The 14995-nt window shown below is 42.4% G+C and overlaps 1 protein-coding gene across 4 annotated transcripts in view; it reads left to right on the forward strand.

Moving 5' to 3' along the window:
- The first annotated feature begins 9669 nt into the window (after nt 1-9669).
- Nucleotides 9670-14995, forward strand: part of SCAPER (S-phase cyclin A associated protein in the ER) — a 392992-nt gene continuing 387666 nt past the window's right edge. For 2 of the 4 annotated variants that reach the window (XM_033920797.1, XM_033920796.1), the window contains exon 1: nt 9671-10090. In XM_033920797.1, coding sequence (XP_033776688.1) covers nt 10088-10090 — 3 coding nt within the window. In that variant the 5' untranslated portion in view covers nt 9671-10087. Of the gene's footprint in view, nt 10091-14995 lie in introns of all 4 variants that reach the window. The other 2 variants (XM_033920795.1, XM_033920798.1) reach the window with 2 other exon arrangements.

The raw sequence follows: 14995 nt of genomic DNA on the forward strand, positions 1-14995 counted from the left end.
TGGTTATCCTCCATTTTTAGTCTCTTGTAGCTGCTCGGCAGATTCTTCCAATTGTTGAATACACAAAATTCAGAAAGTATATCAGGTAGCCTATCCCTGTCATCACCCCACCTAGTCCAAGCTAATAACTGGTACCTCCCAATACAGAGATTCAACAAAAAGACTACCCTTACACCCACGTCTTCCTGGGGGCTATGTTCTGGGGATCCTCCCTCCCTTATGACAGGACATACACCTCATCATAGGAGGGCTCATATTTTCCACCACAAGTGTAGAACTATGAATTTGTTTCTCTTATTTAGTTTTGTATTCCCCTGGTTTACATAGAAACGTGAAGGCAAATAAAGCTCATATGACCTATCCAGTCTGTCTAACCTTTGCCCTCCCTGTATATTACAAGCATCTTCTCATTCTTCTCTTGTTGTCCAAGCTGTGTTTGCATTTGTCCTCCCTCCCAGAAAACAGACAAAGCCTTCAGTGACCTAAAAAACCTGGACCAAACAGGGACATCAGAACCAGTAAATACAAACTGGGAACAACTACATTCTAGGAAATCATACTACACGGTAAGAGGGTAAACTACAGTTGTTTAATTTACCACACAGAATTGTCATTCATCTCTCAGGCCCAACGCTATTGAAAGGCTGTTGGCTTACAGAGACTTTTAGTCCTGCTGTACCACCTAGTGGAAATTTGCTGAATAGCACCTGAAAAAATATGAAGAATATGCCTCTACCTGTGGACAAATAGACCTCAGGGATTCCAGTGGTTTGGTGAAAAGGAAAAGGAGACCCTTCTAATCAACGCGCATTGGTTACCCATATCTCATCGACTGACTTATAAAATTCTACTTTGAGCTTTCAAATCTAGAATGACACAATGACCTGGATTTATTAATAGATACCTCACGCCATATATACCTACATGATCACTACGCTCAAGCAATCAGAATCTATTAGCAATTCTATCACTACGTCATATAAAATCAGTTTTCTTTGTCACTGCTCCATCATTATGGAACAGAATGCCTATGTACCTTCAGGGAGATTCTTCTTGTACTAAATTTAAATAAACTTTAAAAAACATTTTTTTTTTTTTAATATTTTTTATTGAGTTTTTATAGCATAAACAAAAACATATACAAACATGAATAAGAATTTTTTCAGACTGTTGTAATCAAAGCAAAGTTCAAGTTATCCCCCAAAAGTTGTCTATAGGGGACCATAGGCGACGTATGGAGGCAGAGGAAAGAGGGGTGAGTTTATCACAAATGTATTGTTCATATTTCTTGAATAAACATAATGAATTCCACCAAAAGGTGCAAAGTAGACTTCCAATTATGCAAGATTTGTTGGATCCCCACCGAGATCATGATGTCTATCAGCTTGAAGCATTTGAGTGTTGATATCGTCTATGGGCTAGATTCACAAAGCAAACCGATCGTGTACTGATCAGTTTGCGACCCCTTAGCGACCCCAGCCCGAATCACTTACCTATCTTCCGACCATCCTCCTATCCGCGCATGCAAATGAGGGCAACGGCATGCAAAGTAGGCAGGGACGTGATTCAACACCGACTGGGCAACACCGACTGGGCTGGCCGGTCAACAAAAAGCAACTTCTGAGGACCAGTCACTGAAGCCCTTTGCGATTGCCCTGCCTTCTGCATCCCTGCTCTCTGCCCTGTCAGCCCCGATCTCCTGCTGTCCTGAATGCCTCCTGCAGCCCCTAATGTGCCTGCCTGCCTGCCCCGAACATGCCTGCCTTCCAGCCCTGAACCTGAACACCCTGCCTGTCTGCCCCAACTCTCCCACCCTTCCCCGCACTGCAAGCCCATGGTTTTAACCCACGGGCTTAAGCGGGTTAAAACTATGAGCTCCCAAAAGTTCCTTGATCGCCTATTTTTAAAAATCTATGCCGGCCCTGAGGTCCAGCACTTTTCAGGTTCCCTGGCTGTGTTCAGTGTAAAAAAAATAGAAGAAGAAACCCCCCCCCCCCCAACTCCGATGGCCCAGAGGTCCCATGCATGCTAAGACCATCTACAGATGATCTGCGCAAGTGCGGGGATTGCTATAGCGCGATCCGTGCCTGCATGTTGGAGTTTGCTGAATTCGTCGGACCTGCCCAGATCGGGCAGGTTAGTGAATCCTGTCCATGCTTCTATTATCTTATTAAATTTTAATATCCTTCCTACTGTGTTCTCTCTTCATTTTTCTCTTTTCTTTCGATTATTGTATTTTTCCTCCCCTTTCCCACTTTTGTGTTAGTATGTCCTGGTTATTGATTATCTTTTTTTTTTTTTTTTAGCTTTGTTATGTTCACTGCTTAGATATTCGATAAGCGGTATATCAGATTTTTAATAAACTTGAAATTTAGGGCATGAACTCCACATGCCAATAAGGAGTCTTTATTAAAGTAATATCAGTTTTAATATGTACATGTGTCTGTATTCATTTATTTATTATTACTTTTATAGTTATGGTTAGACATTGTCCTGAAACACAGCCGTGTTGGGTCAATTACCATATTTTCCCCCATATAGGCCGCTCCTTTGCATAGGCCGCACCCATGTCTAGGCTCCAGAAAAGGGTCGCCTATTTAAAAACCGGAAGATAAGCCGCCCCATGGTATTAACTGTGGCTTATCTTCGGTATCTCCGGTACCCTGCCTTTTAAAATCTTCCCCCCCCACCCCGATACCTTTTTCAGAGCCCACCTGGACGGCGGACGGCGAATCTCCAGTGGTGCTGTGCAGCCGCAATCTCTTCGGCATCTGGCCTGCTCCCGCACTGCCCATTGAATGGTCGACGTCAACTCTCGTGTGACTTGTGAGAACTGACATCAGCCACTCAGTCAAGCAGTGCGGGGGCAGGCTGGATGCCGAAGAGATCACAGCTGCCCTGAACTTCTGGAGATTTGTTGTCCGCCATCCAGGGGCTCCAGAAAAGGTACCGAGGATGGGGGGGGGATGATTTGCCCCATATAGCTAGGCCGCACCCCATACACGGTTTTGTAAAACCCATGTATAGGCCACGGCCTATATATGAGGAACTACGGTATTTAGCTATTAATAACAATTCATTGGCACTTTTGATTTACACCTCTGTTTCATGTCCGCTCTTTGGTCTCCTGTACATGATCTGCAGAGTTCTTTCTTCTCTTTTTGTTTGCTGCATGTGGAAAAAGAATCCATGGTTTTCAACCACAGAAAGGATATAGAAACATAGAAACATAGAAAAAAGCAGCAGAAAAGGGCTATAGCCCACCAAGTCTGCCCATTCCAAGTATCCCCTCCCCTGAATTTATTCCCTTAAAGATCCCACGTGAGTATCCCATTTTCTCTTAAAATCCATCACGCTGCTGGCCTTTATCACCTGGAGTGGGAGTCTGTTCCAATGATCCACTACTCTTTCGGTGAAGAAGTACTTTCTGGAGTCACCATGAAACTTCCCTCCCCTGATTTTCAGTGGATGCCCTCTGGTGGTCGAGGGTTCCATGAGCCAGAAGATATCATCTTCTGACTCGATGCGTCCCGTGATGTACTTATATGATTCAATCATATCTCCCCGTTCTCTTCTTTCCTCAAGTGAGTACAACCGCAATTTTTTAAATCTTTCTTCATACGTGAGATCCTTGAGCCCCAAGACCATCCTGGTGGCCGTTCGTTGAACCGACTCGATCCTCAGCACGTCCTTTCGGTAGTGTGGTCTCCAAAACTGAACACAGTACTCCAAGTGAGGCCTCACCATGGCTCTGTACAACGGCATCATAACTTCAGGTCTCCTGCTGACGAAACCTCTGCGGATACACCCCATTATTTGTCTTGCCCTGGAGGAAGCCTTCTCCACTTGATTGGCAACCTTAATGTCCTCACTAATGATCACCCCTAGGTCGCGTTCCGCCGTGGTCCTAAGTTCAAGATGCCAAAGACTTGCTTAACAGAGCCAATACAACTAGCTTCCTGCCACTCCCAAGCCATCTCTATCTCTTCCAAATCACTGGAGCCAGAGGCCTAGTGAATGCCAGAGCAGCTCCTAAGAAATCCCCAGTGATCCCTAATGTTACCAGTAAACAGCATCTAAACATTTTAGGAATAATTGAACCCTGGCTAGACAAAACCAGATGATTGGTATTATCTGAACTATTTCCAACAGAATTCACCATCCTGCCTCAGCTAAGGCCAGGGAAGTAGAGTTAAGGGGTAGCAGTTCTGACCCGAGACATAGTCAGACTACAATTGCCTCCTCCCCCTACCATCTAACTAAATCAGAATCCATTTTAATCCAGTTATGGAAAAAGAAACCAATCTGGCTGTTCATGGTTTGTCATTTGCTCAGTAACTCTTTTATCTTGGCACAAAGGTGGCCCTAAACTTCCCTAGGATAGTGATCCAAGGGTGGTATAAACCTACATATTGAAACCCCAGATTTTACCACACTATCTTCCTAGAAATTACTTTAGTAATAAAATTCATAGACAATCAGCTCTCCAATTCATAAAAAGGGACACATTTTAGACTTGGTGTTCTGCAAGGGGATTTGACATCTCGGATTGCCAGAACGATGGTGCTAAGATAATACCTCAATCAAGGACAGACCACTTGCTGATCAGATTTTCTCTTCCCGGGTAAATGAGCCAACCCCTTGCAATGCAATCCGACCTTGAACTGAATGGGTAAAGGCAGAGTAGAAAACTTGATTAACATAACATAAATTACAACAGAGCAGATGGGGACATCCAAATTTGGAAGGAAATCAGAGACAAGAAAACCATTGAGAATTTCTTGGAGGCTCTAGATTATCCCCATGTGGATGGAAAGATGGCTGTAGTGTCAGCAGGCTGCCATCTGGAATATACACTTCGCTAAGGTTCTAGAGAAAACTGTACCATTTAAAAAGGTCTTATGCCCCGCTCACAAATGCCTGCATTATTTCTCTCCAGAATTAGGGACCCTTACTGGTCCTTACTGGTGTGTTTTAGCGTGCGTCCATAGGATATAATGGACACGTTAGCACATGTTAGCATTTAGCGTGTGCTAAGACGCACTAGCACACCTTAGTAAAAGGACCCCTTAAGTTCAAACGACAGAGGTGGCATAAACTGTGCTTGGATGAGGGACAGGTTAAACTATATATGGCAATGTACCACCCAAGCAGTAGCAGCAGGCAAACAATCTGGCTGATATTCAGCAGGAGCTAGTCAGCATTTGTTTTATTTTAACACTGACCGTCACTGGCCAGATTAGCCCCTTTTATTCAGTGCTGAGTCATATCTGGGTACCAGCACTGAATATTGGGGACTGAATTCAGTCAGGTTGGCCACTGGAGCGTATCCAACCTTTCCACCTAAGACAGTTTTTGTTTTAAAAGCCCTGCAGTCCCCTTCCTGCCCCCCAGTGCGGCTTCCTCTCCTTCCCTTCCCCTCAGGTGCAGATACTCACAAACCCCCATTCCAGATAGGTAGGCTGGGAGGGTGTGTGTGGGGGGGGGGTGTCAAATCCCTGCTGGTCCAAGTGGGGGTTCCTACCCCTTGGGGCTGTGAAAGGAAAATGGCTGCTGCAAGCTCTCACTGCAGCTTGTGGTACTACACAAGTCATCAGCCATTGTTAAGATGGACTTGGGGAAAATCCACTGCTTATTCCTAGGATAAGCAGCATAAAATCTGCCCACTGTCTGGATGCCAATCTCTCCCCCCCCCTCCCTCTCAATCTTATTATGAAGCTAGCAGACACACAGACACCAAAATGCATAACTCCTTCTTGTACTTCAGGAAGGCAAGTCTTGTCACATTACTCCATGCCATGATAATAACCGATGACTGTATGACCACAAAGGACTTGCTCCAGTTCCAATTAATTCCGAAGCTGCAGTACATCTAATAGAAGGCTATAAGTGGATGTTGTGCTATAAGCAGGTGCAAATGAATCACACTGTTCCTGCCAAAAATGTTTCTGGCTACCAGAATGCTATTGAGCTAAATTTACCTCTGATTTTCTAGGTTCTTAAAGGAAATAGGCTAGACAAAGTCTCCCTCTATGCACCCTCAAGGTCTCTAAGGAGAAGTGTGGTCAAAGTACTAGAAATAAGTGTTTATTTTAATAGAACAATGCAGTGAAGAACACATTATATACAATTTACTTAAGTGAAAGTAAAACGTTATTGCCTAATATAATACTCGTTGAATAAAACGTGAAAGTACCCTAGCTGCAATAAATGCAACTATTATTAATGTTTTTATTCCAGAAAACCAAAGAAAAATACCGCAGACACGATGTACTTGATGGCGTTTCGATGTGGTTCACCTGACACGGTCTGTGTTTTGATTAACACATTTTCCTCAGGAGTCCACATTGTTCCTATGTGGACCACAATAATATGCAAAAAATCCACATCGAAACACCAATGTTTATTGGTATCAAGTACATCGTCTCTGCAGTATTTTTCTTTGGTTCTCTGTTGTTCGACCTATACTGCAAATTTGTTGGATTCCCTTCTTTGTGCCTAATGTTTTTATCCCACCAACTTTATCACTCTACGATAAAGTCTACTTTGCTTTTAGTAATGCTATATTTTTGAAAATGGCTGTCACTCATGTGATGCACTTGTGAACTACTAATCCAATATAGCTATTCTTTCTGTATTTATCTGAACTAGTTTACAACAATCCCTATGTCATGGATTGTAGGAAATATTTCCAATGATACAGGTAGTATGTGGCATTTTCCACAAGATATATGGCTGACTGCATTCTGCTTTGGAAATTGTTACCAAGGGAACTGAAATATAAATACAAGCTATACTAGGGACTGGCAATCCCAAAATATTTGTTTTGTTTCATTACCTGAGTTGTTGACAGCATTGCAAATTTTATTTTGGTTAGTCTTCATTTCCATTTTGGGGGCAATATCATTAAGAGTGTACATTCTTTTAAAATAGCATGCCAGTTTGCAAAAGGGGCACACTCTTTCCTGATGGTTCACACGTGTAATGGTTCAAGCATGCACGTATTATTGGAAAAGAGTATGCACTCTTTCTGAATGAGTGTGTCCTCTTTGCCAACAGCATGCACTATTATTGGCATATAAAACCACACAAAATGTGCTTTTATTTGTATTCATTTAACAATATGGGATTTGTCATTGATATTTTCTATGTTATTACTGTATTTTTAATAAAAAATGATTTCCTTGGCTGTTTGGACTCCTCTCCTGTTGTACTGATTACAAATGACAGACCATCCCTAAGCTATACACAAGCTAGCATGACTGACAGAGTATAATATTGAGTAATAGACTATATACTGTAGTTGTAGAAATATTGGGGTATTTTTACTAAGGTATGCTAACCGATTTAGCGCGAGCTAATTGATTTAGCCCACACTAAAGATTAGGGCACACTAAATGCTAAGACGCTCATAGAATATAATGGGCACCTTAGAATTTAGCGAGCACTAAATCGATTAGCGTGAACTAAATCAGTTAGCCCGTGCTAAATTGGTTAGTACGCCTTAATAAAAGGACCCCATATTGATTTAATGAATTGCTGTTAAAATTAATTTTGGCTGAACTGCCAACCTAATGCATCTTTTAATTTTCTACATATGTACAACTTGCTTGCTTGAAGAGCATTTTAGCCAACTGTTTGAGGGATGAAATGGAGGACTTTGGGAGCCACATATTGGAGACCACTGCCATACAGCTGTGTTTCTCAACTCGATCCTGGAGAACCCACTTGCCAAAGAAATACAAAAAGTTGAGTCACAATAATACTTCAACCAGGGAAGTAAAGAGAACTTCAACCAGGGAAGTCATGAGTGGAAGAAAGTCTTTATTAGAACAAATCAAACGGACTCAATTTAGCTGGCCGAACATGGTCTGTGTTTTGGCTCCACATAGCCTGCCTCAGGAGTCGCGTCATCAACAAAACAAATGTAATTAATAGCATTCTTCATGGCATTTTCACTCCCCTAGTCCTCTTATCTTGGAATCTTTATAGATTCTCTTTTGCAAGGGGTGACCAACAACTCAAACTATCTTGTTCTTCTAGTAAAGGTATCAAAGGAGCTCTTTGTTTTTTAAGTTTCCTCAACTCTGGTATAATCTCCCACTCTTTTTAAGAAGTTCCGTCTCCCTTTCTTTTTTTTCGTAAGTCTTTGAAAACTATCCTGTTCACTAAGCATTTTGGTAACTAACTCCTTTTCGATTTCCCTTCTCTTAGTCCTTTTTAGCCTAAACTAATTATTGTAAACCGAGACGAGCTTTCCTGGATTGAAGTCTCGGAATTCAAAGCCAAGCATTAGATTAGTTTAGCAGTCTGGAGTGAGTATCAAAGAGACCTAAAAGTGGTATACAAGTCTCACTCCCTTCCCCTCTTCTCCTTTATTTTTTTTTATGAAAAGCAACCACATTATTTTTATCATTAAGCTGCTTCGCACACTTGCCAATAAATGTTGACACTGGCTCCTGCTGTAGCAAAGAAACAATGACTGCTCAAAGAAAAGTTATTTCCTGTTAATGTTCAGCCCAAAGCGGTCAGCACTTGAATTCTGTGCTAGCTGCCGGTCTTGGATTTTATCTCTAGAGGATGACACAACTTTTTTTTTTTATGGTCTGAGCATACTTTGCCATTTTATTCTTGAGTTTTCTTCACCCCCCACCCCCCTCCTACTCCTATATCTGAATAACATTGAATATTTACAATGGTTTGTCTCTATCTTCTTTCGTTAGGAAGTTGTTGAACTTGATGTTCCATCCAGCATGGTGGTTCTCTGAAGAAGCCTGTCGGAGAAATGCATTAGGATCCACCAGTACCTGCTGTAGCAAGTTGGCTTCCTAGTTAAGTTTTGCCTACTTTGAGGATCATAGTTTTCACTTAAGCATTGGACACTTTAAATGGACATTTAATAGAAAAAAAGAAGAAAAAAAAGATATTCAACAAAATTTAAATACCTTTCTACCGTTTGAGGATGGTGCAATTGATAGACTCTTTGAAAGCCCTTACAGGGGTTGTTGCCCCGGTTTGGTCACTTTCTTACCATATATTGGTTCTGAGCACCTTCGAGGTTTAAAGGCATTTTCATTTTGTGTTTTGTTTCCTTTTTCGTTTTTGTTAGTCCCTTAGGGAAATGTCAGTGGTGGCACATCCAGATCAAAAATAATAATTCATAGACCCCCTTTGAAGACACTGAACTTGGGACGTACATTCAGAGCACCTGCTGTCCATGGTGCTGTAAAGGCGCCTGCATCAGCTGACGCATTGCCAACAACGTCAAAACCCAACAGTTGCTTTCATATTGTTCGCCAAACGGGCCACCTAATGGACTAACACGATATCCACGAGGCTCTGTGTAGGGTCAGCAGTGCTGACATATCTTTCCAGGCCGGCAAATTTTGTTTCCCAACACGTGCACAGACATGCGGCTGCAGGGAGGAGACGAGAGAAAGCTGCAATTCGGGGAACGCTAAAAACCCCACCACGTTTCATTCCAGCACCACTGAAGGGGCTGGGAAAAGCCAACCCTTCCCCGCCCCCTTCGGGGCGGAGAAACAATGTAGATACTGTCTCCTTGGTTACCATTTCAGCTTTGGGGCGGAGAACAGCAGATCGGCCCGCCCCCTTCACGGTCGAGCAAGGCCGTGTGTGTCAGTGTGAAGACGCCGGCAAAGAGTGTGCGCAATGGCAGCCCCAGAGAACCGGAAGCTGCGGTTGGTGGCTGCGGACGCTTCCGCTTTGGTGCGCGTGCGCAGAGAGGCGCTGTGGGTCCCTCCGCTCGCTTTCCCCGGTAGGCGCGAGAGAGCCAAGTGCAGAGGGCGGTAGGGAGGAAGGCGCGGGCAGACAGATGAAACCCCTCCCCCCCATCCCCCAAATCCGGTCCGTAGGTTTACGAAGGCGCCTGATTTGGGCGGGAGACTCGCCTGCTTGACTTCGCAGCCCCCCCAGCCTTGGTTTCGGAGCGGCGCGTTACATTTGTTTTATCGCTCAACCGTTTTGGGACTGCGCGTCGCAGAGCGCCACCAAAGTTGGTCGCCCTTTCCCGACGCCTATGGCGGCAACGGCGGACTAGCCGGTGCGGGGTTATCTCCGTTTTACTATGGTGAGTAGCGTCGGCTTTTCCCTGCCTTGAAAACTTGAAATGTGATAATAGCCTGGAAACTGTCACTTTCCTTTTACAGCTCCTGCCACTGTCGAGCGCAGCGGATGTCGCTGTTCTAGGGCACAGTTCTTCTCATTGTCCCGATCTCGGGGCACAGCTTCAGGTAGTGCCACCCGCTTTCCTATCCCAAGCCTTTGAGACTCATTTATTTATTCAATTTTCTATACCGTTTTCCCAAGGGAGCTCAGAACGGTTTACATGCATTTATTCAGGTACTCAAGCATTTTTCCCTGTCTATCCCGGCGGGCTCACAATCTACCTAATGTACCTGGGGCAATGGGGGGAGGGGGGGGATTAAGTGACTTGCCCAGGGTCACAGGGAGCAGCATGGGTTTGAACCCACAACCCCAGGGTGCTGAGGCTGTAGCTCTAACCACTGCGCCACACACTCCCCTAGGATACTGCTCTTGGCAGTAGTGTCCCTTTTCCATCCCGAGCTGCAGCTGCTGTCATTGGCATCACTCAATTTCAGAGTCTGCTTCCTGTCATACTTCACAGGTCCCGTTGCTTTCTGAAGTCCACCACTACTTATCGTTTTTATAGCGCTGCCACAGTCACGCTTCATATTCCAGAGCACAGCACCTGTTACCATGACGTCTTTCCTGTCCGCAGGAATCGGCCTCTTTTCACAGTCTAAGGCGTAACTTTTCAGTATAACCTTCCACATTCTAGATTAATCCTAGTGCCCGTGTGTCGTTGCTTACACTCCAGGACAGCTCTTAGAATTCTTTCTCCATCACATTACTGTCAAGAAATCAGTCACTGTCCTCCCTCTCTTAATCTCATCCTGTCCCTTGAGAGAGTTGAATATAACTTGGATCCAGGGGGAAGAATTATGTTGGGAAAGACAAATGAACTGAGAGAGTGTTTTTCTAGAATTGGTCTCTGAGACCCCATTTTCAATACAGCATTCTAGTTAAGGATTAGAAGAAAGTTGCTGTCACTTTCTTCTTTGTCTTAGCAATCTCTCTCTTTAGATCTGTTATATTAAACTTTTTCCTATAAACATAACGTTAGTAAAACCATTTAGCATGTAGATCCTTGTATGCACTCATAGATGCTATTGGTTCTACTGCTGGTTCTTCCCACCAGAATGGTATTTGGCCTTTGGACTTCTGCTGCCTAGGCACATAATTTAATATTTTTTGGGATTAAAGTATAGTTGTCATACGTTTGACTATTCTTTTATATTTTCAATATAATTTTTCATCTTCACCACTCAAGCTGGCATAAGGCAGAGAAGAGCAGTTGCATTGTGAAAGTTGGTGAGAATGGGACGCTAGGGTGTCATCTTCAGACTCTTGTCTTATGTAACATTCTGAGGTGGGTACTCAATTGGAGGCTTTTTAGCAGGCACATGAAAAATAGATGCAAGCATGCTAAATGCTTGCTAACCTCCACTTTTAGAAAGCCCAGTAGTGCAGGCCAGCGCAGTAAATGCTCCGATGCCCATAGGAATTGAATGGGTATCAGAGCATTTGCTATGCGGCACTGAGCTGCACAGCTTAGTAAAAGGGGGCCTAAGCTAATTTACATATATCTCCAGATCACAGTATATATGGCATTCAAATTAATTGGTTAATGAACTCTTGACCATCAATAAATGGGTGCCAACAACCAATTATTGATGTTAACTGGCACTCAAAATTTGCACATCCATCTGGTTGCGCTCAATTCTCAGTGTTGGGCAAGTTACTTTTTAACACTAATACAGTGAAACCTTGGTTTGCGAGCATAATTTGTTCCAGAAGCATGCTTGTAATCCAAAATACTCGTATATCAAAGCAAATTTTCCCATAGGAAATAATGGAAACTCAAGACGATTCGTTCCACAATGCAAAATCTTTAATACAAAATACTATACGTACTTGTATTGTAAGACCTCGCTCATTTAGAACAGTCACTACACTCCTGCAGTGTCAGAGAAGAACCATCAGCTCAGTTGTGATGATGTGATGTGTGTATACTGCATGTACTCATTTTGCAAGACTTTGCTTGTTTAGAACAGTCACTACACTCTTGCAGTGTCAGTGAGAGAAGAACCATCGGCTCAGTTGTGATTTGTGTATACTGTATGTACTTGTATTGCAAGACATTGCTTGTATATCAAATTAAAATGTAATCAAATGTTTTGCTTGTCTTGCAAAACACTTGCAAACCAAATTACTTGCAATCCAAGCTTTTACTGTATATTAAATTACTAGTTACTGCAAGGAAAAAGTAAGATATTAAAGTTACTTGTGTAATGAAAGTAATAAGTTACTGTGAAAGTAATATGCTACTTTTAGTTTTTAAATTTTGGATATAATTACTACTACTGTTCTGTGGGAATTGCATGGTTTTCTTTTTTTGCAAACATAAACACATCCATTGCACCAGTTCTCAAATGGAAACATTTTGCATTGTTTCCCAGTTAAAGTGAGCCGTTGCAAAGCATGCAAGTCAAAAGCATCCTTGTGCTCTGTGCAGTTAACTGAGCTAGGGCATACTTTTGGAAATCCCATATATGCTTGTTAATTTTCCTCCCCTTGCCTAAATGCACTCATTAGATCATATCCTTTTAGTCTTATTAAAAGTTGACAAAAGTTGTTGTAATGTATGTACTTTAGCTGAATTTGAGAAGAGCAGTTTTCACTTAAGCCATATTGTGAATATCCTTGAAAATTGCTTTGTGATATATTTGGCCTAAAACTATATTCAAAGATAGGCATAAATCAGTGCAATGCAAGAAAAATGTCTGTCCTTGGTTTTCAGTGATAGCAGCAGTGTTGTTATCAATTTAGGAATGTAGCAGTCTTGCCAAACTAATCAATAGGCATTTATATCTCACACAATCCCTCAGAATTCCAAGCAGTTAATAAACAAGAAGCTAGGTAATCCTAGGAAATACTACAATAATAAATATCATATTAGTTAATCAAATAGTGCTAACAAATTTGTTTAATAAATAGGTTTTAATCGATTTTCTAAACTGCTCATAATTTGCCAATTTTCTTATAGCAGATGGCAGAGTTCCACAAATGTGTAGATTGATAGGAAAATAGGTCAGAAAAGATTGTCTTGTTGACTACTTTCCTTGGGACAGGGTAATGCAACAATAAGAATCTTCCTGAAACCACATAATTCTTATATGGTAGTTTAATAAGATCGAACATATAACCTAGGATAAGCCTGTGAAGAATAAGAAATGTTGCAGAATGCAATTTAAAGATGGCATGTGCTTTGACTGGGAGCCAATGTAATTTCATGAATAATGATGATGTTCTTTCAGATTTTGAAGATTTGTGTATTAGATATTCTGCTATATTTTGTAATTTTTGAAGTTTTTTGATAACAGAATATTTTGCACCAACATAAACTGTATTACCATACAGTAATCAATACAGGACAATATTAAAGACTGAACTACATATAAGACATAAAACTGCTTGATCAAAACTGGCTCATACTCTTCTCAATTTTCTCAATAATCTAAGGGCTCCTTTTATGAAGGCGAGTTAGGGCCTTAACGCACAGAATAGCGTGCGCTATCCACTACCGCCTCTTCTTGAGCAGGCGGTAGTTTTCGGCTAGCGTGCGCTAATCCAGTGCATGCACTAAAAACGCTAGCGCACTTTCGTAAAAGGAGCCCTAAATAACTTAGGGGCCCTTTTACTGAAACCATGGCAAAAGTGGCCTTTCCTACACACTAAGGACACTTTTGCTGTGGCAGGAAAATGGATGAATTTTTCCATTTTTCAAATTAATGACCATGTTCTAATTTTGCTATTACTGTGTTTCCCCAAAAATAGGACAGTGTGTTATATTCATTTGGGGCCCAAAAAAGGCACTAGGTCTTATTTTCTGGGTATGCACATGATCATCTCTCCCTTCCTCTCCTTCACCCCAATTCTTCCTCTTTCCTTTCTCTCCCCCACATGTGTAGCTTCTTTCCTCTCTTCCCTCCCATCCCCGTGCAGCAGAAGTTTGCCCAGCTTCGGTCCTGCCCTCCCTCCCATCCCTTGTGCAGCAGAACCCTTGAGCACCCCCCTCCCACCCCCACCACGCAGTCGAACCCCTGCTGGCCCTCCATCCTTCCCTCTGACTGCGAGTGAGCCCTACCTTCATCCGAAGCAGCGTTGGGCTGGCAGCACTCTAAAGACTGCTTGGCCTTATCCATCAGGGATTTCACTCCAGAGCTTATCACCTCTTAACTTCATCCTATGCCCTCTCATTGCAGTTTCCTTTCAAATTAAAGAGACTCAACTCATGTGCATTTACATTACGTAGGTATTTAAAAGTCTCTATCATATCTACCCTCTCCCGCCTTTCCTTCAAAGTATACAGATTGAGATCTTTAAGTCTGTTCCCATATGCCTTATGATGAAGACCACCAACCATTTTAGTAGCCTTCCTCTGGAATGACTCCATCCTTTTTATATCTTTTTGAAGGTGCGGCCTTCAGAATTGTACATTTTCTTTTGAGACGTAAAAGATCTTCAGTAAACCAGCTGGTTTTTGATTCTTAAACTGTATAGCTTACTTCAGAGGAACTATCTCTTCTAGTATGTCCCAGCTAATTTTGTTCCTAACCGACAGGCCCCTTCTTGTGGGTTTTTAAGATTGTATCCACTCTAGTCCCTGGTTCTGGCTCCCAACCAGAAAATGATCTCCAGTTACACCAGCTCTGATGTCTCATGTTTTGCTGTAGACAGAGAAAATACCGATCTGTCCCCCCACTCCCCATGTAGAAAGGATGACAGATTTTTCTGTCTCTATCCGCTGCATGGAAAAAGACATAACCCTAATGTCTGGATACAAGAAGAGAGGGAAAATAAATGAAATGTTTTGGTCTAGAGTAGTGTT

Source organism: Geotrypetes seraphini, chromosome 14 (genome assembly GCF_902459505.1).
Source record: "Geotrypetes seraphini chromosome 14, aGeoSer1.1, whole genome shotgun sequence".
Classification (NCBI taxonomy): Eukaryota; Metazoa; Chordata; class Amphibia; order Gymnophiona; family Dermophiidae; genus Geotrypetes; species Geotrypetes seraphini.